Below are 25,144 nucleotides of genomic sequence, written 5' to 3'. Positions count from 1 at the left end.
AACTAACCAAAAAATGTTTAAAGAACTATATTCTGAAGCTCTAGAGTTACATATTTTGCCTAAATACTTCTCCCAGCTCATTGCAATGATTATTCTACTGAGACGATGGCACATTTTGCTCGTTCTATTTTCGTAACAAAAGTGTGTATTACATTCTGTTGTCTCTGCTATTTCTATTAAACTTTGGAGATTTCTCTAAGCCTCCCCAATATAACAGTAACTGAGTATCTAGTACAATGTACTAATACTTTTGTTACGCAAATAGAACAGTTGTTGGAAACACAGTCGTTGGAAAGCTAGTATTGTCTAACCACTTTTAACCTAACAAACCGTTATGCATGATTATATATGTGGCGTTCCGACAGATACTTCAACTTCTATTCATGAGATGGCGCCACGTGTAAAATCCAGTTCTTAATCGGAGCAGCAAAGCGACGTCATTACTCACTCAGACTTCTCGTCAGACAACTGTACGCGACGGTAGCATGAACTGTGTTCCGAGCTCTGCGTTGATCTCTGCAATGTAATTTAAATTGTAATTTAGTACTTAATATATTCTTTTGTTATAGGAGATTGTCTACTCTTATTTTCTTTAATTATATCCTGCATTCAGCACACGACCACCAAAAGTGGTGACCTTTTGACTGAGCACGCTACTGACAATGGATTTTCAACGACCCTAAGCCACGTGCATCCAAGGCATTCTGAAGAACTGACTAAAAATAACAACGAATATGGACATTAAACGTATGCTACAACGTAGCCCTTCAATTATTTCTAGAGGTATTGATATATATTGCTTGTGTTTTTTTCAAAGTCGTGCATATCATCGCAAGGAGCTTCAGCAAATCATCAATGTGATCTGTTCCGTTCCGCTGACTTCGCCAGTCGTGCAATAATTCTTCGATCATTCAACTTTTGTGACAAATGTGATACAATAGTGATTTTCGCTAAATGTGCTACATAAGTAACTTTTGTGCAACGTGCTACGGCAAAATTCTTCCCTCAGTGTTCGAAAGTAGTGAATTTCTTTCCCACGTGCTACAGGAGTGATTTCCTTTTTCCTTCGATAATGTGCCTCAGCAGTGTGAAGTGGTGATTTTGTGTGTGCGCAATACAAAATGAACGCATCATTTTTTCTCAAATAGGGCTTTCTTTTCAAATGCATTTCGGTAAAATATTATTTGTGTGTGTAATTGCTGACCCTGTATTATTTGTGTGTGTATCGTTACGCAAATTCTTTCTGCATGGTTAAAATATTTATTGTTATCATGGCAAAATATCAATAGTGTATCCTCTTGCTACAATATTTGTGCTGTTAAGTGTTTATTAATTAAAGTGAAAATTATCTATCAGTATGCCCGACGATATTCCACCAGAGCCACAAATCACACGCGTTGCGGTGAAGCCACCGCCTTTCTGGAAAAATAATGCTTCATTGTGGTTCGCTCAGATCGAAGCACAATTTTCTATCGCTCGCATTAGTGAGGATTCTACAAAATTCAACCATGTAGTTGCAGCAATTGAGTCTGATGTTCTGAATTCAGTGCATGACTTAATTCTCAAACCACCTGATTGTGATAAATACTCCAAACTGAAACAGCGACTCATTGAAATCTATTCAGAAAGTGAATCTTCAAAAATACGTACTTTACTATAAGGACTTGAACTTGGAGATCAGCGACCTTCATACGTGCTGTCATGAATGCGTGATCTGGCAGGAAGCCATTTTAGTGACGACTTGTTGAAGTCACTATGGCTTTCGCGTCTCCCTAATAACATACAAATAATTCTTGCTGCTTCCAATGAAGATCTAACCCGTTTAGCAGCAATGGCTGACAAAATTACTGAACTTGTTACTCCAGCTTATGTCAGTGCTGCTAATGCTGCACCTTCCAGTTCATCCCTCGAACAACAAGTGGCTGAATTGACCAAAAAAGTATCTGAACTCTCTACAAGTCTTCATGCTTCACGGAGATACAATCGATCAAATCAGGGCCCACGTAATAAATTTCGTGGCCGAAGCAGGAGTCGATCTCGTCACAATACTCGAACGCAGTACAAAGAACTCACAAGTGGCATATGTTTTTATCATATGAATTTTGGCGCTCAAGCTCGCAAGTGTGCCCCTCCATGCACTTTTGAACAAGCGGGAAACTAAATGGGCGGTCTTCTGCTGGCCAACAGAATGTCCGCCACATCGACAGAATAGTACTGGCTGATCATTCAACAAAGTTATGTTTTCTAGTAGATACTGGAGCTGACATATCAGTGCTCCCGAGAACTAAAACAAATGCTCACCAACTTAATAAACTTGTACTGTATGCAGCCAGTGGTACCCAAATTGCAACCTACGGCACTAAACTATTGACACTTGATTTAAACTTGCGCCGGACTTTCAACTGGCCTTTTATTATTGCGGATGTAACTCAAGCAATTATTGGTGTCGACTTCTTGACACATTTCCACCTTCTAGTGGATGTCAAGAATAATTGCTTAATTGATGCTACAACTCAGCTGACATCACAGGGCCAAGTTTCTCACATATCGAACGTACCTAACAACATAAGTGTTGTATCGGGCAACACACGGTTTCATCGGTTATTAGCAGAATTCCCTGACATTTTAAACCCAACCAAATCAGGGCAGCATACTCATCAGCCAGAAGTGTATCATCACATTGAAACACATGGCCCACCTGTATTTTCCAAGCCTCGTCGTCTTTCTCCAGAGATGCTAAAAGCTGCTCGCAAAGAATTTGAATTCATGCTAGCACAGGGAACCATTCGCCCATCTAAAAGTCCATGGGCCAGTCCACTTCACATGGTTAAAAAGTCTAATGGTGACTGGCGGCCTTGTGGAGATTATCGTCGACTTAATGCCGTCACAGTCCCTGACAGATATCCAGTCCCACATATCCAAGACTGTACCCATCTTTTTCATGGAACAAACATATTTTCTACCCTCGATCTTGCCAGAGCATATCATCAGATCCCAGTGCATGCTGAAGATGTGCCCAAGACCGCAGTGACTACACCATTTGGTCTCTTTGAGTACTTATATATGCCATTTGGCCTTCGCAATGCTGGCCAAACATTTCAGCGTTTCATACACCAAGTACTGTCTGGCCTCGATTTCTGCATCCCATATTTTGATGATATCCTGGTTACATCTACAGATGCGGAAGAACATTTTCAACATCTGCGTCAGATTTTCACTCGCTTTAAAGATCATGGATTAAAACTAAATCCATCCAAATGTGTACTTGGTCAACCTTCAGTTTCCTTTCTTGGATGTCTTATCACCCAGAATGGAGTCAAACCTTTACCAGAAAGAGTCAAAGCAATTAACGACCTACCTCAGCCCAAAACCATCTCTGAACTGAAGCGTTTTCTAGCAATGTTAAATTTCTACCGACGCTTTCTGCCAAATGCCGCAAAAACACAAGCCTGCCTACATGAGTTTCTGAAGAATAGCAAAAAAAAAAAAAAAACGATCAATGAGCTGTCCCTTGGACTGAATCTGCATCTGCAGTATTCGTGCAATGCAAACACGATCTGGCAAAGGCAGCCACACTTTCTTATCACTCACCTAGTGATCAGCTCTCTATAATGGTAGATGCATCTGACACGGCCATAGGAGCAGTGCTTCAAGCCCATACCACTAAAGGACTTTCCCCAATGGCATTCTTCTCCAGAAAACTTACTACTGCAGAAAGGAAATACAGCACATATGACAGGGAGCTGCTTGCTGTGTACTGTGCTGTTAAATACTTCCGGCACAACTTGGAAGGACACGACTTCATCATTTTGACCGATCATCGACCATTAACCTTCGCTTTTAGAAAAAACTCTGACTCATGTTCTCCTCGTCAGCTTCGACATCTGGATTTCATCGCCCAGTTTAGTACAGATATCAGATATGTCTCTGGTACTGATAATTGTGTCGCTGATGCCTTGTCTCGGGTAAACAATATTAACCTCACTACCCCAGATTTCTCTGAAATTGCAAAAGCTCAATTGCATGATGAGGAACTCAAGAACCTAATCTCAAATCCACAAACCTCCCTTCAGTTACAACCGCTGCACATTGATCCAACGCTTAAAATTTACTGTGACATAGAGAACAATAGAATACGTCCCTATATTCCTGTCAATTTTAGACGTGAAGTGTTTAATGCCTTGCACCATTTGGCACATCCTGGAATCCGTGCCACCAAAAAGCTGATCGCAGACAGATTTGTCTGGCCAGCAATGAATCAAGACATCACAGAATGGACTCGTTCATGTATTAGATGTCAACGGTGTAAAGTATCCCGTCACACTCACAGCCCCATTCAACAATTTAACCCTCCAGCAAGACGCTTTGATCATGTGCACTTAGACTTGGTTGGCCCCTTACCTCCTTCAAATGGTTACACTTACCTCCTCACTTGTATTGATCGGTACACAAGATGGCCTGAAGCCATTCCTATTGAAAATATATCCGCTGAAACTGTAGCTCAAGCATTCATCTCCCAGTGGCTTTCAAGATTTGGCATGCCTACCACCATCACTACTGACCAAGGCCGACAATTTCAATGTCACTTGTTCGCATCCCTCACCTCTCTTCTTGGCATTCGCCATATTCGCACAACACCATACCATCCATCTGGAAATGGGATGGTGGAACGCTTTCGCCGATCTCTCAAACAAGGTCTGAAGTGCCACAGTAGCACACACTGGACAGAAGCTTTACCCCTAGTCTTGCTTGGTCTTCGCACAGCATTCAAAGAAGACATTGGTAGCACTTGTGCTGAAATGTTATATGGTGCAACCCTCCGTCTGCCAGGTGAATTCTTTCACCCAGAATATACTCCAGTTATCCACCCTCCAACATTCCTTCAACGTTTACGTGAGACCATGAGCAATATCTCGCCAACCCCAGCATCTTCGCATAACCAGCCAAGCTATTTTGTACATCCTGCGCTTGAGACATCTTCGCACGTATTCGTGCGCAACGATGCAATTAAGCCAACTTTAACACCTTCATATGATGGTCCATTCAAAGTTGTCAAACGAACACCGAAACATTTCACCATCATCTGCAATGGCAAACAATCAGTGATTGGAATCGATCGTCTCAAACAAGCATTTCTAATGCAAGATCCAACAACTTCCTCATCAACATCACTCCCGGAAGACAGCTTACATCCCGTTAAAGAGCAACCTAAAACTACCAGATCTGGAAGAAAGGTTAAATTTGACCCAAAGTACTTATAACGTACCGATGGTACTTGGGGGGGGGGAGTACTGTGGCGTTCCGACAGATACTTCAACTTCTATTCATGAGATGGCGCCACGTGTAAAATCCAGTTCTTAATCGGAGCAGCAAAGCGACGTCATTACTCACTCAGACTTCTCGTCAGACAACTGTACGCGACGGTAGCATGAACTGTGTTCCGAGCTCTGCGTTGATCTCTGCAATGTAATTTAAATTGTAATTTAGTACTTAATATATTCTTTTGTTATAGGAGATTGTCTACTCTTATTTTCTTTAATTATATCCTGCATTCAGCACACGACCACCAAATATATAAAAGATATTGATGTTACGATAGTTACGATATTTACATAACGAAAGAATATTTGCTACGCAGAAACTATATTTAATCTGATCATCCTGTAAGATTTTTACTGTGCAAATCTCAGTTACTGTAGAAAGTGACGAATCTTAAGAATTAGTTAGCGAATAATCGCTTAAGTTCGTTTCACAAGAAACAACAAAATGGAAGGGTAACTAACCCTTTATTATTCCAATAAGATTTAACAAAACACCGTCTTGGAGTGTACAATCAAAGCCGACACTTGGGTTTGAACTTAAGAGACTAAGAATTAAACTAAAACTAAGATTAACTAAAGAAATATAGCCAAAGTTATCAAGTTTCTAATGCAATTGGCCCCTTAAACACCAGATGACTGCGAAGCTATCAAGGGCCTGAGTACGGCCGAGTTTAATAACAGCTGAGAGAGAGAGGCCAAAAGGCAGACGCGCGTAAATCAGAAACTCTAATTCTCTCTTACTAAGACCAAAGAACTTCGCGGTTAAATACCGCTCTTCGTCATTATGTATTCAGACGTGATTCTAAAACTACGTTCTGGCCGGAAGTAGTAAGTTGAAGTTAAGAATTTGACAGGAAAGGAACTTTTAAAAACTAAATTTAACTGTTTTAAAATTTAACTGTTAATAAAATTAACATAATCCTTACAATCCATTTAATCTAACAGCAAAGGAAACAATAGCCAGTGCATCATGTTTGCCTTAAGTGAAGATTATAATTTAAATCAAAGCTCACTGAATGCAACTGTTCTTTCTATCTGATAGAATAATCCGTAAGTCCATAATGTGAGGTTTGGTTAATTTTTAAGAATATTATTAATCCTGATACCCCTGAGTTCTAATTAGGATTTTTATTAGTCCTGATTGATGCACCTCTGACACATTTATTTGCATCTGCATTGTAGAAAGCACACGGTTTTACTGACGTACCTCAGTAGCTAAGCAGTAACTCAAACACTAATAGTTTCGTCTTGGATTCGATTCACAGCTCAATAGTCAGTTCAGTTCCTCTTACTTTTAGTCAGAGTCAAGTTGTGAAACAAGTAGTAACTCTTAGTTGTGAAACTAGCAATGTTCTAAGGCTCTGCTGTAGGTATGAAGAGTCTTACTTCAATTTTTTGCTTGTTTACGATTGTACAAATTGTTCTGTTACGTGTTTCTGTCTTTTTATCTTCAGTTTCTTGTTCTTAACTAACTTCAGTTGCTTTCACGAAGGTAATCTAATCATTCAGAAATATGATCTGATAATATGACAAGATTTTAGCATGTTTCGTAGCTACAAATGTGATTTGCTTCTACAATGTATTTCTTGACTACAATGTACAGGCCACATGTTATGCGTCGTTGGGAGATCAGCCTTCAAAACGTAGATGCATGGTGATGTGCAGTATTGCGGTGGGTCTTCATCTGAGATTATTTGCATTTATTGCCACCAGGTGTTCTACTGAGTGACGGGACATTTCTGAGACATGTGAATTCGACTTTTATAAATTTTTATCTTGGCTGTGAATTGTGTAAGTAATAGCAAAGCACTTTATAGATTAGTAAATTTATGATGCGCATTATGAACCTCTATAATCACTTAGAATTTTATTTATGGAGTCATTTAAAAAAATTTCTATTTTTTTCTAGTACCTTTAATGCTGTGAATAATATATGACTGAAACTTATGTATACTACTAATGTAAATCAAACAAGTTAATCACGAAAGTAGTTTATAAATGCTGATCTTTAATAATATGGAGCAACTGTAACGAAAGACTCACAATAGTTTAACAATGTTTATTATGTTTTTCAATATATGTGACTGATTATCACGCAAAACTGTTTTAAAATATGCTTAATTTTGAGATTATAAAGATAATATCTATCATAAAATTTTAGCATCAATTTCTTAAAACCTGAAAAATATGTCGTAATTTGGAGGTAAAGAGAAGAATACGTGACGTAAAATTTATGGACGAATTTCTTTAACCTCAAACTATTAAAAGTTCATTTTTGTTTTAAAATGCCCCATGTGCATAGTTTTATTTTATGCATAATGCATATAATATTGTTTTTAGCTTTTTTTTTTTTTTTTTTTGTTTAGGTGTTTTAAATTATTGCTTCTCAAAAAATTAATAAATTCTTATAGAGCAAATTTAAATAAATTGTAGCGTCATTAATTTTTTTTAAAGCAGCAGTTGTAAAAAAAATATGCAATGCTCTCTCCGGGATTCGAACCTGAACCTCTGGAATACGCGCTCAGTGTGCTACCGTCATACCGCGAAGGCATGCTGGAACGAGGGGAAACATACTTTATATACTCCCCCCCTTTAAAAGGCGACTGGGGATTAGGGGACCCAATCGCAAAATCCTGGTGGTGGGGCGCCATTTGTAGAGTCCTTATATTTTTCTGAAGCAGGAGCTGTGAAAAAGGGGCAGTACTTTCGCCGGGACTCGAACCCTGGACCTCTCCGCCTGTCCGTCTTCTTCCGCCTCATCACAAATGTCAATGAAAGTGAATTCGATCGCTCCTTGGATAACCACACGGACCTTAAATGTGGAAACGAGGCTTAAATCCGTATGTAAGCAGTGATCAGAATGAACTGCAGTATTTACCAATTTCACCTAAAATTTCAAAAGATTTGTATTTTGCTCATACATATTCTCACAGCGAGCCGAAATGGAATACGCATAAAAGACGCCAGGCGAAAAACAAGTGGCAGTTGATGTGTGTTTGGGAGAGAGGAATATATTGGCTCATGTGTCAGAAGATAAGAATAATTATATTCTGTAATTTGTTAATGATTTTCAGATAAAACAAATCGACAGCATTATGTCTATAAATGAGAAAGTATATAAACGTAGTACTTTGTATTTTGGGTTATACTTTAAAAACAGTTTCAAATGATGGTATCTTTATTTATCTAACATTTTTCTCCTCAAAAGTTGTGAAACATCTGTATGATAGCATAAAAAAAGTTTAATTTCACTATGAATTATTTCTCATGGAATACTGAAGGGAATAATTTATTTGTATTATATCCTATCAAACGACACACAGAGGAGACACATTTCACAGATTTCTACATCTGAAAATTGTGACACAGTAAGCAGGCTCTGAATGACTGAAGGGGAAGTTAATGGCATCAACAAACTCATCGGTGGCTGACTACAACTGGGAGATTTAATTTAAGAGGGAGCCGCCTAGACAACGGCTCCCAGCGCATTTCCAAGGTGTGCGCTAAGAAATGGTGGATTCGAGTTGCTCGCAGCTCGAACGTTTTATGAACGTAAAAAATCCACCTACAGAGCCAGCTTCTTACAGACCCATCAGCCACCTATCTTCGCTCAGCAAGGTAGCTGAATACATTATTCTACAGAGAACCCTTGCCTATACTGAGCTAAACAACATTATCGTCCCACAGCAGCATGGGTTTCGTAAGAAGCACTAAACTGTCCACCAGCTCTACAGAGTCATTGAGAGGATATCGCAAGGACTCTAGGACCGATAAACTACAGGTGCCATCTTCTTCGATGTAGCTAAAGCCTTTGATCGGGTTTGGCTTCAGGGTCTTATGTACAAAATCATCACCTTGGGTTTCCCAGAGTACATCACAGCCATCACCTACTCCTATCTTAAGGATAGACACTTTATCGTTCGTGTAAACAACACACACTCTACCCCACGGGCTATCAAGGCTGGCGTCCCGAAAGGGAGCCTCCTTGGGCCCATTTACTATGATATCTACACAAACGATATCCCACAATCACCACACACCACCCTGGCAATGTACGCCGATGACAAGGCAATCCTCTCAAAAAATTTATCTCCTGGCCCGGTTATACAAGCACTCCAAACACACATCCCCACACTTGAGTCCTGGCTTAACGCCTGGAAAGTCAAGATCAACGTTGAAAAATCTGAGGCCATCTGGTTCACCAAAAGGACTGCCATCGACAATGAAGACCGTATTCATATGTATGACACCCCTATTCAGTGGACTAAGTATGCCCGATACCTTGGATTACTTTGGATAGGCGACTCACCTGGACCCCCCACATTACACAGATTATTGCCAAATTCCGTGCCCGTAAACGAACACTTACCCCCTTAATTGGCCGGAATTCAGTTCTCTCTATAGATAACAAATTGCTCATTTACAAGACCCTTTTGCGTCCCATACTCTCTTACGCCTGTCCTGTTTGAGAATATGCTAGTATAACTAATGTTAAGAAGATTCAAACACTACAAAATATAATACTTCGACAAGCGCGAACTGTCGATGGTTCATCAGAAATTATTTCCAACGATTATGCTCACTAAATTAGATTCCAACGATTATGCTCACTTTGCTCTCCTTTCTGAAAAATTCTACAATAATATACCTAATAATATACCTAACAGCACTATTCCAGTGCTTAACTATGACTACAATACTGAAAGAAACAGAAAACGACCGCTTGCGGTCCTCAGGTACCTCGAACAGTAACTATCTTGTTAACTTTTGTATCCACCCAACTGTCACAATCTCAATATATCTGCACACTTACTTATACTGATTGTTTTTGTTTTTTGGTGTTGCTGTAAATATCTGACCTGTATATATTGTATATATTTCACTTTTACTTCCCACTATGCTTTATATTTAATATTATTTTATGCTAATTACTATTACTACGTTAACTATACACTGACATATTCAGTGAGCTTTAGGCATTTTTTGTTTTCTCTCCATACCATTTGCTTTATCATGCGCACTTACCTTCGTCACAGCCTGCACTGCAGGGGTGTTTCCATTGGACTCTGTTACGTACTCTCCCAGTTTTTATCCCTGCTCTGAACTTTTATTTGCTTCGATATGTTTCATAAACTGTTCGAAACTACAAAAATTCGAAAGTCGAAGCATTACGCCGGGATAGCGACTTCACGCGGGTACCCATTTTTGCGAAACTCTTCGAGTTTGCCTGAGCCGACTACAACTGTACATGTTCACTGACTGTAATCTACACTGCAGAGTTATGCACAATAGAACCGGACTTACTGTTAGCATACCCTCAACAACTGGTGCTTTCTTAGTTCTCTTCACGGCGACCACTCTCTTGCGAAATCTGCGCTCCAGCTTGACTATTCAACGAGGCTGTATTCATTGGTCATTTTGAATGAGAAAGTTACATGTTCAGTATGTTGAGATGGACTCACATGAGAGTTTTTGAAAGGGAATTAAATACTCATTGCTTGAAAGTAGTAGATTTAAATGCAATTACTGAAATTACATTTTTAAAAATAAAAATGCTGATTAGGTTTTTTTTCTTTTGTATCGTTTCAGATTTTGTCAAAAGATTCCGTTACGGTTGCAGTGGACGCAGTAGTATACTACCGCATCAGCAATGCCACTATTGCAGTATCTAATGTTGAGGATTATGGACATTCGACGCGCCTACTTGCAGCTACCACCTTAAGGAATGTCCTTGGAACAAAGAATCTTTCAGAAATTCTGTCAGAGAGGGAATCCATAAGTCATATTATGCAGGTGAAAGGAACCTCTATTTAAACTAAACACTGAATATACAACTGAAAAAAAAAAATTAATTGCATGGCATTCTCAGGTAGCGTTCATATGTTTTAACGAGATGTGATAAAGAACGAAATGCAGTACATTGCTAATATTTTTGCTAACATAAAGGCGGTAGTCTGAAGAATGTATCGTAAATATATGTACAATAAAATTCCGACTGTCCAGCATTCTGATTATCTGCATAACTTCTTTATATGAGACTGTATAAATTTAAGTTTACTGTTAATTTATTTATGTAATCTTATTTTTTAGCTGATGTATCATAAATATAAAACATAAAACCATTCTTAAAAATTGTACTTTATGTAATCTTTTTATTTAATAAAAATATATAATTCTTTTCAACTATGGTGTAAAAAATGTATAAATTTTAAATTATTGTATGCATTAGTTTGTAATTTTTGAAACGTGTCATGTATAGTATTCTTATTTAATTCAATAATTAGCACAGTATCACTTTATCTAAAGATGTTGTCATATTTGAATATATGTAGTAGACTTTTAATGACATGCAACTTCTTATCATTTGGCAAATCATGGACTATAATTATTGAAAGAAGAGGAACTAATATTCCATATGAGTAAAAAGGCGTTATCTAAAACGCCTTTAAGAATTGTTATTATGATTCAATAGATGAGAGACAAAATAAATGTATTAAATTTTAAATTTTTTTATTTGACAATTGACACTAATTGAAGCTATTTCTTTTTTAGTCTAGTTTAGATGAAGCAACTGATCCTTGGGGTGTCAAAGTCGAGCGCGTGGAAATGTAATATTTTTTATTGCTCATATTATATTATTTGCAATGTATAAAAGTATTGCCCCAATGCACAATATTTCCTTTTATATAGTGGTCAAAAGTATAAATAAAGCTTTAAAAATGTTGTTTAATTTAAAATTTATCATAGATGGGTTATTTTTCGTACTGTGTTAAATATGTAGAATAGAAACTGAAGTAATTTAAAATGTAATACCTGATAAAAGAGTCTGCATGTTTATTTGCAGTATGAAAATATAGAAATAATAATAAGTAAATAACAACTATGAAATTGTGAATAAAAATACGAAATATTCATTTCATTCCGACAGTGCTCCTTATAGGGTCTACCAGCGGCCGAGCGGTAAGTCGCTAAACACTGGTAGTTCTCTCAGGGGTTCGAATTCCGACAAAGTTGTCTTTATATTATTCAAATGGATTAAGCCATCCTAAGGGTATATTTTTATTTAGTAAACAAATTCCCAAATGTACAGAAATTTGTACATAAGTACATTAATACGAAGTCACTGGCAGCCTGCCTTACATTCGACTCTCACAGCCTTTGAGTGTCTATCAGCCAAGGATATTAACTAATTGCCAACCGTGGCCAAGGCTGGGATGACAGTTCGGATAGGAAGAGCATTTACGATTCTTCTCATACTTTTGCACTCAGTGTAAGAGTACTGTTAGAATATTATAATATACCAATATGCATTATCTTTTCACATTTCGTACATATGTTCATATAACGCACTTTTACATTTCCTCTGGGAAATAATAATAATAATAATAATAATAAATTTTAGAAAATTTTGAAATTTAACATTTTATGCGTTCTTCCAAATCCTATACTTATGTTTAGGGAAATGTTTCGTTCATTATAAAATCACAATATAAAAAGTGGGACTCATATAACAAAAATTTATCAGGCTATTTAGTTTAAAAGTTGGGCATCATATTCAGGAGCCGTTTGAATATTAGTCGTAGGGCATCATATTCGTACGCCAGTTGAAGAGCAAAATGTTTGCATTTATACGTAACAAAAAATAAAATGTCAATTTAGGAAAAGCTTTCTAATATTAACAGATTAAGTGACGAGTATTTTCTATGTGGGTTATCGTGAAAATTATTATTGATATAATTTATTTCAAACAAGAGATCTTATTCACTGAATTTAACAGCATTCTTGTTCTAGAAAACACCAGCAGGCTTCAATATTTCATGCTGCCAACTCCCAACCTCGTATAAATTAAAAACTGCACATTTTTTTAGTTTAATATTTTTTATGGTTTTCAGATTAGAACTCTAAAGTAATAAAACTCTATGAGAATATTAATGACGTATTTATAATGTGTCAAAGCTTATAAGTTGTTTGTGTGAAAATTCTTTGGGTATACCTGTTGTAACAAAATTGTAAACTAAAGGACATTACATACTTGTAAATCACAAAAGAATATCATTAAATTGCATTTAAGGGGAAAAAATCAATCTCGAATTATTTTAATTTATTTATTAACCTACCTTTCAAGGAGAATTGAAAATGACGACAAAATCGTCAATTTTGAATCAAATATCTTATTAAATTTTTTATAATTAGTGTAATATTTTCCTAAATATACAGATAGAGACTTGAAGGAACGCACAAAAAATTAAGTTCCCAATTTTATACAAAATTACTTTTTCTTTTTTTAATTATCAAATTACGAAAATATGTATCTTTATATCATTTAAAATGCTATAAGTATATGTTTACGATTAATGAATGCGAAAATAAAGAGAGATAAGAAGTTTGGGGATCACGGTGTGTATGAAATTAATTACAATATTCGCTTAGTCACCTATTTTACCATTGATTGAGCATTTCTGTTTTTCTCTGTATGCTTATATAATATTTTCTCATTTCGTTGTATTTTGCTTTTCAGTAAGGATGTGAGATTACCTGTGCAGTTACAAAGGGCTATGGCTGCGGAAGCTGAAGCTGCAAGAGAAGCCAGAGCAAAGGTGAAAAATATTTATATCCCAATTTTCTCTTCTTTAAAAATTTTTTCAATGGGATAAACTAAATTTTTATTAAAAGGGTCTTGATCACTGTGGATTCTACAGTTAATGTTGTACTTCAAAAAATTTTAATTCGTTATGGTCTCACGATTTTTCTGGAGTTACAAGAACAGAATTCGCGTGCATAATATTTCAGCATGTTTGAAATTTATTCAGTTTCCCTAACGCGCCTATATAAAGTTTTAAATACTTTTTTAAACGTCGGTATTAAAATACACACCTATTTATCACACTACTCTTTGCTGTTCAATAAATAATAATATAGTTATAATTACTTTTCCACTTCCATCATAAAGAATGAATTAATTTTACAAATTTGTGGTTAATCAAATCTCGGAATACATCGCTCTTTGACTGTGCAGCTAGTCTTCATCTATGTGATCACATGACTAGCACAGATATTGTCAACGACGGTCTGCCATTGTGCGTTGGATTGATCAGATGCTAGGTTTTCTAAAAATATCACACGTTAACGTTGTCTGAGTCGTTTGGCCTCTGCATGTTTTTGTTTGTTTCCGAGTTTGATTCTCGTAAATTTGATGCAGCTATTCCTAGCTCAGATAAAAAGATTTCATTACCAGTGCTTCAACCAAAAATTACTTGCAGTAATATATCATTAATATCTGTGAATATAAATAATTGAAATTTGTTAGAGGATTTATTTGCATATTTATGTTTCCCGAAATAAGCGCCAAGTGTCAGGAAACTTTTGGTTCTTTTCTGTCCTTGGGAAAAAAAAACTTAATTTATAGCATGAATTTCAGTGCAAACCACATCCATGTACATTTTAATGAACTAAACATTTAACTCGTTCATTTTAATGAATTTTTCAGAAGTCTTTTGATCCAACTCATGTTACGGAAAATCTCACAATTCTAGCATGAAGAAGGTCACTGAATCATGATGATAGTTTCCAGAATATTAGATATTTATTCCATAGATTATTGCGTGGTAACCACGGTTAATTAGTTCAACAATGAATTGTTAGATTAATTGATTAAGGCAAAGCAACTCAAGGGTTTAAGTTTAGGTTTAGTTTACTATGGCAAAGCATACTAGGGCTATCTGCCTGAGATATGCTTTCATGGAGGGCTATCTAAGGGAGGCTGCCTCATATACACGCCACACATAGGGAAATCTATTAAAACGCTTATGCAGCCAGACCGTTCGCCTGAATTCAAACCTAGATCAGAACTACCAGTGTTCAGCGATTTTACCGCTCGGCCGCTAGTGGGCCACGTGGCAGCCACGAATCCATACTTTACACAATTTTCACTTGTGCATTCACTTGAAAGCTTTGGTTAAGGAAGACTACTAGTGTGTAGCTGGAAGAACGACATTTACTACTATACAGTTAATTATACCATAAATAGGCCTGTTTTTTCGAGGGGCAGCATGGATTGAATACCTCTATTAAAAGGAGGATTATTTTGATAAAGTTCTTATGAAATTCCTTTTAATGCTAAACATATGGAATGCTAGGTTTGAGTAAATTTCTAATAAAACAAAGAGACGAATTCTCGTGAGATGTCTTTTTTGTAAAATATGACCATATAAAAATGTCTTTAATTAGGAATTCATATATTGCTTATAACCTGAAGTTTCATTATTTTTATGCTTAGGTTATTGCAGCGGAAGGCGAGCAGAGAGCTTCCCGAGCCTTGAAGGAAGCTGCTGAAGTCATCGCAGATTCACCATCTGCTCTTCAACTACGTTACTTACAGACCCTGAATTCCATTGCGGCGGAAAAGAATTCCACCATAGTTTTTCCGTTGCCCATGGAACTTTTCCGTGGCATGCAAAGGTCGTAGATTATCGCCACATGTTTGATACATAATAGCTAAACACGTCATTGTTCTCATTATTTTCGATCATTTATGTAATATTTCTTGGCTGCGTAAGGATCAGAGTTGGCGGCGTTCTTGGCGATATTTGTTCAAGATTGGAAAAAAATGTTCTGATCAAAAGATGTCGTCGCTTTTTTCTTTCGATATATGAGCATCCCTGTTCTGTGGATCAAGCTTATTGCCAAAGATGTTGCTGGCAATCTTTTGCACCTCTAAAGAGAGGGTTGGTCATCGATCTCAATAAGAAGTCACCGATGTGGTTGCCGGTTATTGTTGGTAAGGTGGCACAGTGCTGAAAGCAGTCGCATTTCTTTTCCTACTTTCAACGAAACTGTACTATGAATGACAATTTATCACACTTTATTGCATTTATTAAAATGTTAACGTGAACTACTGTGCTTGCTTCGTAAAAGAATTAATATATGTATGTTAGTTATATGTATAAACTTTAAAAAATGAAATCAACCGATCTAGCTTTCCACTTTTGTTCAAAACTGATAAAACTACATCTTATCACACTTCATACCATAATTTAATCTTTATATCTTTCTTGAAATTTTTAATGTCATAAAAATCAATAATCATCAACAAAATTTAAAGCATGTTACCGAATTTCAACCATAAAGGAATTCATTTCAAATTTTTTAATGATAAGTTCAACAATGAATGATTCTCTAACGATATGAATACTAATAAGTACCTGAAGTTACACTGGAAACTGATTTTGCTGGTATACTTATTCATTTTGCATTTAAGGCGATCAGTTTCTTATAGTTGCTCAAACATTTACTAGAAAAGTATGTAGAAATCCTCAAATTTTAGTTAGACTGAATGCACATTTTACTATTTAATAATCAAAGTATGCAACGTAGAACACCAGTGTTTTTGTTGACCTAAAATTAATTTTAGATGTAACAATTGTTATGGCACACAAAATAACTTTATAAGTTTTTACCGAAATATCAGTTACTGTAAATATATACTTCTGCACTTTTTCTGTCGAATCATTGATTAACGACAGTAATGTATTAACACCAATACAAAAAATGTGCTCCAACGCGCAATATTTTTTTGAATCCATTTCCTTGCGGTTTTAAAAGCAATTTTTCTTAAACTTCGCTGCTTCTTTTCCAGAAAGCTTTGATATTTTATCTTTGATATAAAATTTTGTTTTGAGAAAGCCGATTTAATGTAATATTCAAATTTATGTAGCAGGTAACGAAATTAAACGAAAGAAATTTAAATTCAAATATATGCTTTATGAGTTTTAATGCCAAATTTCTTCTAAAAATGTATTTTGATGAGGAAGAATGATGGATATACATTAAGCCTGCATGTACAATCCATAAAAAACACTAAAAAAATTCTTAAAATTTATATAATAAGAAAAGAAAAGAACAAAAGAGATTAAAAATGAAATGAATGAAAACATAAAGCTTGAAAAATTTGTGTTCTTAATAACCGTTATAAAAGGACATAATATCAAAAACGTGCATATGCAAATCGCATAAAAAGGATTGCTGAAACATTTGCCTTTCTGTGTGTAAGTCTGTAATATATCCAGCAACTGACATGGTAAATTAAATTGTTGATTACTGATTTAAGTTTAATAGCATTCTTAATTTTTTGACTATATATATACCATAAATTCCAGACTTTTATGTTTTGCCGAGTTGAATATTGAACAGCTGCTTAAAATAAGAATTAGTATAACTTATTTAGTAAATAATTTGAATGAATTCCAATAAATGAAATTTACATGCGTATAAAGATAAAATTACAGCGATTTCTTTAATAAATTATCTATAAGAATTTCATACAAGTTCTTTACATCCAGCAATAAAGCGTAAAAATTATAAGAAAAAAGATGTTCCACCAAAAATTTTTCAGTGTGATAGCAACATAAGACTCATTTCGTCTAAAGATCTGAATAGGGTATACGAGTCAGCACTTCATTTAAATGAAGATAGTGTTTAAAGGAGCTGTAATAAAGGAGCTGTAACCGAGTGAATGTTGAACGTGAGCACCCAAAACCTCACTTGCTGAGAGGTACTGAGTGAAAGATGTAGCGAAAACAGAACATGAGCACTTAATCTATATACTTTAGATTTGTAAAATCAGTTAGCATACGAGCAAATTATGTCTGGAAGAATGCCCAGACACTTGAACCAATCTTATCCGAAAAAAGGAAAAAAAAAAAAAAGAGCTTAATTCTTCGTTTGTATGAGATTGTTTGAAAAAAGATATAATTTATCACTTAAAAAATAAAGTCTGACTGATTATTTTTATTGAGAGGTAGTTTATTAGCATTACAGGAAAATATTAGTTAATTTTGATGACTATAAATCTAAGGTTAGATAATGCTAACGAAAATAAGATTAACGAAAGAATGCGAACGGAACTATATATCATGAAATAAAAAAATATTAAAAATAGTATATAGAGAACTATTTAATATCATAATTAGAAGTAAGATTTATTAAGCATCATAAAATAGAATAACATCACAAAAACATTTAACATTATGAATAGAAGGAAAGTCTGTTCAAAATCATAAAATAGGATTATATCATAATACTAATGTCATGTGTATGAATAAAATTTATTTAACATCTTAAAATAAAATAACATCACAAAAACATATAACATCATTATAGAAGTAAGATCTATTTAACATCAGAAAAAGGACAGTAAAATCTTTAGAAATTGTTAGATAATAATATAATGTATAAAGAAGAAATATTAGCGTATAAGAAATATGTAAGAATCTTATACATTTACTACATGTTACATCTTTGTAATAAAATGAAGCTACTTAAGTAAAGTTGGCATTATTCTTGTCCTTTATTGCTTCAAATTGCGAAATATTTATGGTGCTATCATCGTGTGTTTAATACTTTTGATAGCTCGTAGTATAATGCACTAATTTAGGTGTAAATGAACAATTTCATCTCTCGAGTACTGAACTGAATGATGTTTAACTTTTGAAGTACTTTTTATGTATATAGAACGATATGCATCGCTGGAAGATTTTTTTAATAAATAATAAATAGGTCAAAAGAATTTACTATAAAACTATAAATAGCAGAAGAAAACACTTTTTTTAATTTTAGGACAAGATATAAAAAAAATTAAGCAAGCATAATAGGCAAAAAATAGAGTTGATGAAATTTTAAATTCAGATGGCAGCTGTAACGTTTTATGAAACTAAAAATATTTTACAATAAGATAAATAACGATACTAATTTTTTAAGTAATAACAATAAACATTTTATGTGATACAAAGATTTATAAAATTTCATCTTTTCTTAAAAACATTCTTTAGAAAGTTTTAAATACTGGGTATAAGTACTGATCAAAAGTAAATTCTGGAACAAAAATTATCGAAAATGAAGAATAGAGAGCATTTTTTGTAAATATGTCAATATCTTTTACATTGTAAACATTAGTTAGATATTCAAAAGAAACTGCTATGTTTTACATAACTGCGTTTATTCTCAATTTTTCTTTTTGGAAATAAACTCTAAAATTCCTTCAGCTGATCATTGTTTGAAAAAAACGTGTGTGTTGAAAATTATACCAAGTTTTGAAATGTAATATATTTAAATCATGTGCATATTGAAATTCCATAATTTACAGATTGCTCTATGTATATACAAATTTTACCAGAGTGAACGCAGTTGTGTGTCTATGTTATATCGATTTTTATAAAGCCCGATAGCGTTTCGATAGCTGCTTGCCTGTCTGAAAATTTTAGTTAAAGTAAGTTAAAAAGTAACATTATGATTGGTCTCAAAAGTAATTTTTTGTGTAAATTAATATTATGGCCCTAAAAATTTGACTATATCGAAAATCTGGGTATAGTATTCAAAAACTGTGCTTATTGAAAATAATCACAGAAATATACGTCTTAGATGTTACTTAATATTCCCAAAGTAGTTTAAGAAACCATTATGTTGCTGAAATAGAAATATTTAGTGAAATGTTCCTGTTTTTGAGATGAAATTATGAAGAGGTTTACCACTGTATAATACAAATAAGTTTTTATTAATCAAAATATTAATCATGTCATAATTTAATTTCTTTTAGTTATAATTAAGGTATTTATTTAATTCAGAAATTGTAAAAATTGCCTGATGTTCTAAAGAGAGTTGGTGTATTTCTTTCTGTTGATGTATATGACTATTTTAACGATGTTATCTAGCGATCTGAATTTTAAAAGATAATTCGGATAAGTAGATATATGTTGAAAACGTTAATAAATAATGTAAATCTTTTAACATTTTAAAGAATAGCGATTTAAAAAGAAGAAATTTGTGACATGTGTAACAAAATATTTTGAAAAAATTATATGCTTTACAGCACTGTATTTGCCTAAGCTTTTAAATCTGTAATTCTGTTTTATCAAATTAGTTCTGTATTTCACAGCTTAAAAATTGTTTAACAAAGCGATATGAATCTGAAAGAAAATTCTACATTCTCTCGAGACAAAAGTATGTTTTTTCATTTTTCAACTTGCTGAACTTCTGTAATAAACACATTATAAATTTTTCATATCAAGCGAAAATGTACTAGTAAATAGACGATAATAGAGAGATACAAGTAATTTCATTTATATTTTAATATGTGAGAAATATTTTATAAGAAATAGACAAAAATACGTGAAATTTTCTCATTTAGTTTTCATCCACAATATAATTTCTTATTAGTATTTTGCTGTATCGTGCTATATAATGTTAAAGCAATCACTGTCACCTAGACAACATGTCACTTCGCTTACTATAACACCTTTTTCTAAGATCTAAAATATCTCGGTTATTTTTTTATATTCCGTTTCCTCCACTCATTATTTAAATAAGAAAACTTATTACATTATTTTGAGCTTGTAGTTTTATTTTATTGTTATTTTCCTTTGCATTCAAATCATTCAGTTTTTTAAGTTTATTTGTTTAGTTTGATTAGAAAGTTGCATGACATTACCCAAACCTAAAACTCCTTATCTTCAGAACATGCTCTGAGAATTCTTCAAAATGTTTCATGTTTCAGGGATAAAGAGAAGACTTCCAAATATTCTCTTTCCATGTCTTTCAAATATACCATATGTAACTCTAAAAATTCATATTTTCGATGAATGAAATCAAGTCGTTTTTCGAAGTTTCTTATGCCCTTTCGTTTCATTTTTTTGTACTGCAAATAAAACATTTATATATTTTTTAAATATGTTATTGATTATTAAAATATATTAAGTAATTTTAAGAGTATTTTTCTCTTATTTTATATGATTTCTTCCTTACTACTTGATTTAGGTTTATATAAACAACTAATTAATTATCAAATTTTTTAATTAATTATCAAATTTTTTTAATAATTTTTTATAACTAATGGGATCTTGTTAAGTCTAGAAATATCTAGAGTTGAAAACTTTAAAAGTTTAAGAAAGATTTTAACAGGATTCTTTTCCTATCTCTTTACTTTGTAATCTGATAAGGAAGAATTGATTCAGTTACACTTTTTCAAGCATTTATGCTTAATTTAATTCCCTACAGAAAGGTTTCTACGTGAAAGATCAAAACAGTTATTTCTGAGATAAAAATTAATTGCATTCACAGTAAATATAAGTGATAACTAATGCATACGATTAACCGTCGTTTACAAAGGAAGCTTTTTCTAAGGCACATGCGTACTAAGGAACTCTTTAAACACCATTCTTGCTGCTAAAATTAAATAGTTAAGTGAAAATTGGAAGGATTAAAATTATGAACTTATTCTAATGAATTTGAAACGTTATGAATCCAGTATTCAGACAATCAAAGCGTTACAATACCCAGAAACCTTCTGAAAGGAATTAATTTGTCTGAAAGTAATAAATTTTTGTAGCTGAAGTCAAATCAATAGATATTTTTAGTTAAAATAAGAATGATATGTAATATAAAATATTTCTTTGGATCAAATATTAATATAAGGAGAAAAATCTAAAAAAACAATCATTTAAATCTAGGCTCACTTCGACTGATGCGTCATATTTTTGTTTAGCACAAAGATGGACTCAATATCGAGGTTTGACTGCATTTTGTTTCTCCCCCAAACTACCAAAAGCCATGAGCTAAACTACAGGGTGATCAGCGAATAAGCCCTGATTTCAAAATTAAATATCTCTACGACAAAGATCGATAGAATTATGCGGTAAACTGCATGTTTGTTAGCAAAACTGTAAAAATGGTGTACAAAAGTTTAGAAAATTTAGTTACGAAAATCGTTAACAGATGGCGCTCTAATCACAATGACCTATCAATAGCCTTTAAAAATGTGCTTTGAATTCAAAATTGATCAGTACGACTGTTGGCTAGTAAAAGAAGGCTCAATGTTCAATTGGCCCCGATTCAATGTTCCAATTCGCCCCGATGCGAAAGCCATTCGCATGCTCTTTGCAAAATTTGAACGGACTGGCAGCGTGGCTGATGATCGAAAGGGAAATGTTGGGCCTAGGCAAACTGTAGTCACTCCTAAAAATCCAGCCAAAGTTTCTGGAATTGTTCAGCAAAATCCTAGGAAAAGCATCCGACGGATGGCATCATAGACAGGTTTGAAGTACACAAGCACGCAAAAAATAATTAAAAAATAGCCTACAGCTGTTTCCATACAAAATCCAAAGTCATCAGGCCATACCCATGAAAGCTGTGCAATAAAGGTTTGGCTTTGCGAATCAGATTCTAACAATGGTCGACAACCACAGATTTGATGTGAGCTGCATCTGGTTCACAGGTGAGGCACATTTTCATTTGAATGGAATCGTTAATAAACAAAACTGGAGATTTTCGGGTACCGAAAATCCTCATTTGTGTAAAGAGAAAGCACCGCATTCGCCTAAAGTTACTGCATGGGCTACGGTATGCGCCAGAGGCATTATCGGATCATTTTTCGTACGAGAAATGATAACTACTGAACGTTACGTTACAATTTTGGAACAATTTGTCAGCACTCAACTAGCGCTGGAGGATCGACCAGGTATCGACTAGTTCATGCAAGATGGGACTCGACCACATCGAACAGATAAAGTTTTTCGCTTTCTTCATGAATACTTTGGAAATAGAGTAATTGCGTTAGATTATCCGCAATTTACTGACACAGGAATAGCTTGGCCTCCATATTCTCCCGATCTGAGTCCTTGTGACTTCTTTCTGTGGGGAGGGGGGCATTGAAAGACTCTGTCTATCGAAACAATCCCGCTACTCTAGATGAGCTTGAATCGTTGATTGGTGTTGCATGTGATTCCATTTCCGTTGAGACATTGCAAGACATGATGTCAAATTTCATTGTTCGTTTACGCCACCTCATTGTTTCCAACGGTGAACATTTTGAAAAGGCTGCTTCACTTTATTGTTTTTTTTTTACTCCTTTCAAAGAGTTTTCAGCGCAGAGCGCCATCTGTTAACGTATTTTCGTAACTAAATTTTCTAAACTTTTGTACACCATTTTTACAGTTTTGCTAATGAACGTACAGTTTACCGCATAATTCTATCGATCTTTGTTGTAGAGATATTTAATTTTGAAATCAGGGCTTATTCGCTGATCACCCTGTATTTCATCCTTAATTTAGTGTATTAGTATGATTCCAGTGTGGGCAGTTATGATTTTCTCTGTCAAGTCAGAATAGATTACACCTCACTTTAACACTTTTATATAACGCTTACAAAGCAATCGTTTCTTTCTGAAAGGTAGATGTGTTAACTACAATCTGTTGAAAGAAAGAGATTTTTTTTTTTTTTTTTTTTTTTTTTTTACTTAGCACTTTGCTGAATTAAACTTCGTTATCCACTAACTTTTATTGTTAATAATATATCAGCTCTTATTGCAGAAAAGAAAGCCTAATTTTAAAAACTGAATTTGAAGAATATATGTTTATTTGCCGATACATTCATTTATTTCAACTTTATGAACATGTATATCCTATGGGCATACTGTAATCGTTATCGGGCTTTGCAGTGATTGTTGTAAAGGAGAGAGTGCCTTGAACTTCTCCTGCCAGCAGCCGTTTACTTTCATTAAGCTCTGTACAAAGTTTAATATCACTTTAGCTTGTTTGTTAAATAAAGGGACTTGCTCAAATAAAGTCTTGTGTACTTTCTTGTATGCTTACTCTGACCAGTAATTGTCACTAACATAACAAAACAAACAAACAAAAAAAAAAAACGCTGAAAAAGGGAATATTAAAGGAAGTAAGGAAAAGTTACCAAGTGAAAACTGAATTAAGCCAAGTGAAGCCAAGTGTTCTCCATTAAATCTTCCAGGTCAGTTCTTGATCACAGGAACTCAGTTCATAAGCACTTTTGAATATCTTGATCAGGAACTCAAACACGTAATAGCAGTTGTAATTGATAGAGGTTTCTCATCCTATATTTATTGACCAGAAGGGTAAAAGATTTTCATCTCCACCATTATTTCGTTTTGCAATTTCTACCTATTAATTAATATAATATATTACTTATAATAATAATTACAATAATATTAATGAATATATTATATTAATTATAATAATCAATACAATAATATTAATTACTATATTATATTAATTATAATAATTAATACAATAATTTAATTACTATATTATATCAATTATAATAATTAATACAATAACATTTAATTAATATATTACATATTTGATGTAAGTTTGACTTTCAGGTCTTTTTTTCCTCCATGTAATAAAATTCGCATTTTAATACTAAACGATATCGTGGACCCCTAGATATCTGTAATGTTCCTTGCCAGTGCGGTGTAACATATTACATTGGTTAAACAAAGAAAGCCTTGAATTTCCCATTAAAGAATGCGAGACTTATTCTTTAATGCGAAATTTCGCTGAAAAATACATGAATCCTCATTGCCTATCATTACTGGCCAAAGAATCAGAATACCCTTTATCTGTAGCCAAAATTATCCAAAAAATATCTTCTGTTGGCGAATTAGATTTTCAAGAGACGTTTCATATGCACAAGAATATTTCGGTTCTAGTTTAATGATTCCAATCCTAACTTTTCTCAGCTTTTCAAGAATTTCTTGCATAGTTATTTTTCGTTCATTCTCAGTTCGTTTTATGTCGATTTAGATAGAATATGTTCAAATTTCTCTTTATTGTTCTTACTTAGGTACTTGTCTTTTCGCCATCCACACTACTTCAGCTGAAGAAGCGTACGTTAATTTTTTAAAATTATAATCCCTCAAATTTACTCATGCTACACTGATATTTCTTAGTTTTTATTAATTACTTTAATAATTAGTTACTAAAATCAAACTTTGGGAAGAAAAATAAATACCATCTGTTAAT

At 34.0% G+C, this 25,144-nt stretch overlaps 1 protein-coding gene across 6 annotated transcripts in view; it reads left to right on the top strand.

Annotated features, from left to right (window-relative positions):
• Nucleotides 1–23,932, top strand: part of LOC118196229 (band 7 protein AGAP004871-like) — a 164,991-nt gene extending 141,059 nt beyond the window's left edge. For all 6 annotated transcript variants that reach the window (XM_035367658.2, XM_035367657.2, XM_085822026.1 and 3 more), the window contains 4 exons: nucleotides 10,911–11,114; nucleotides 11,874–11,929; nucleotides 13,840–13,918; nucleotides 15,598–23,932. In XM_035367658.2, the coding sequence (XP_035223549.1) occupies nucleotides 10,911–11,114; nucleotides 11,874–11,929; nucleotides 13,840–13,918; nucleotides 15,598–15,786 (528 nt within the window). In that variant the 3' untranslated portion in view covers nucleotides 15,787–23,932. The remainder of the gene's footprint in view (nucleotides 1–10,910; nucleotides 11,115–11,873; nucleotides 11,930–13,839; nucleotides 13,919–15,597) is intronic.
• The last annotated feature ends 1,212 nt before the right edge of the window (nucleotides 23,933–25,144 follow it).

This window comes from Stegodyphus dumicola, chromosome 8 (assembly GCF_044657685.1).
Source record: "Stegodyphus dumicola isolate Sdum_Otavi_A_Nest chromosome 8, ASM4465768v1".
NCBI lineage: Eukaryota > Metazoa > Arthropoda > Arachnida > Araneae > Eresidae > Stegodyphus > Stegodyphus dumicola.
The sequence above is the reverse complement of the archived record's forward strand: the minus strand, read 5'-3'. Positions and strand labels throughout refer to the sequence as shown.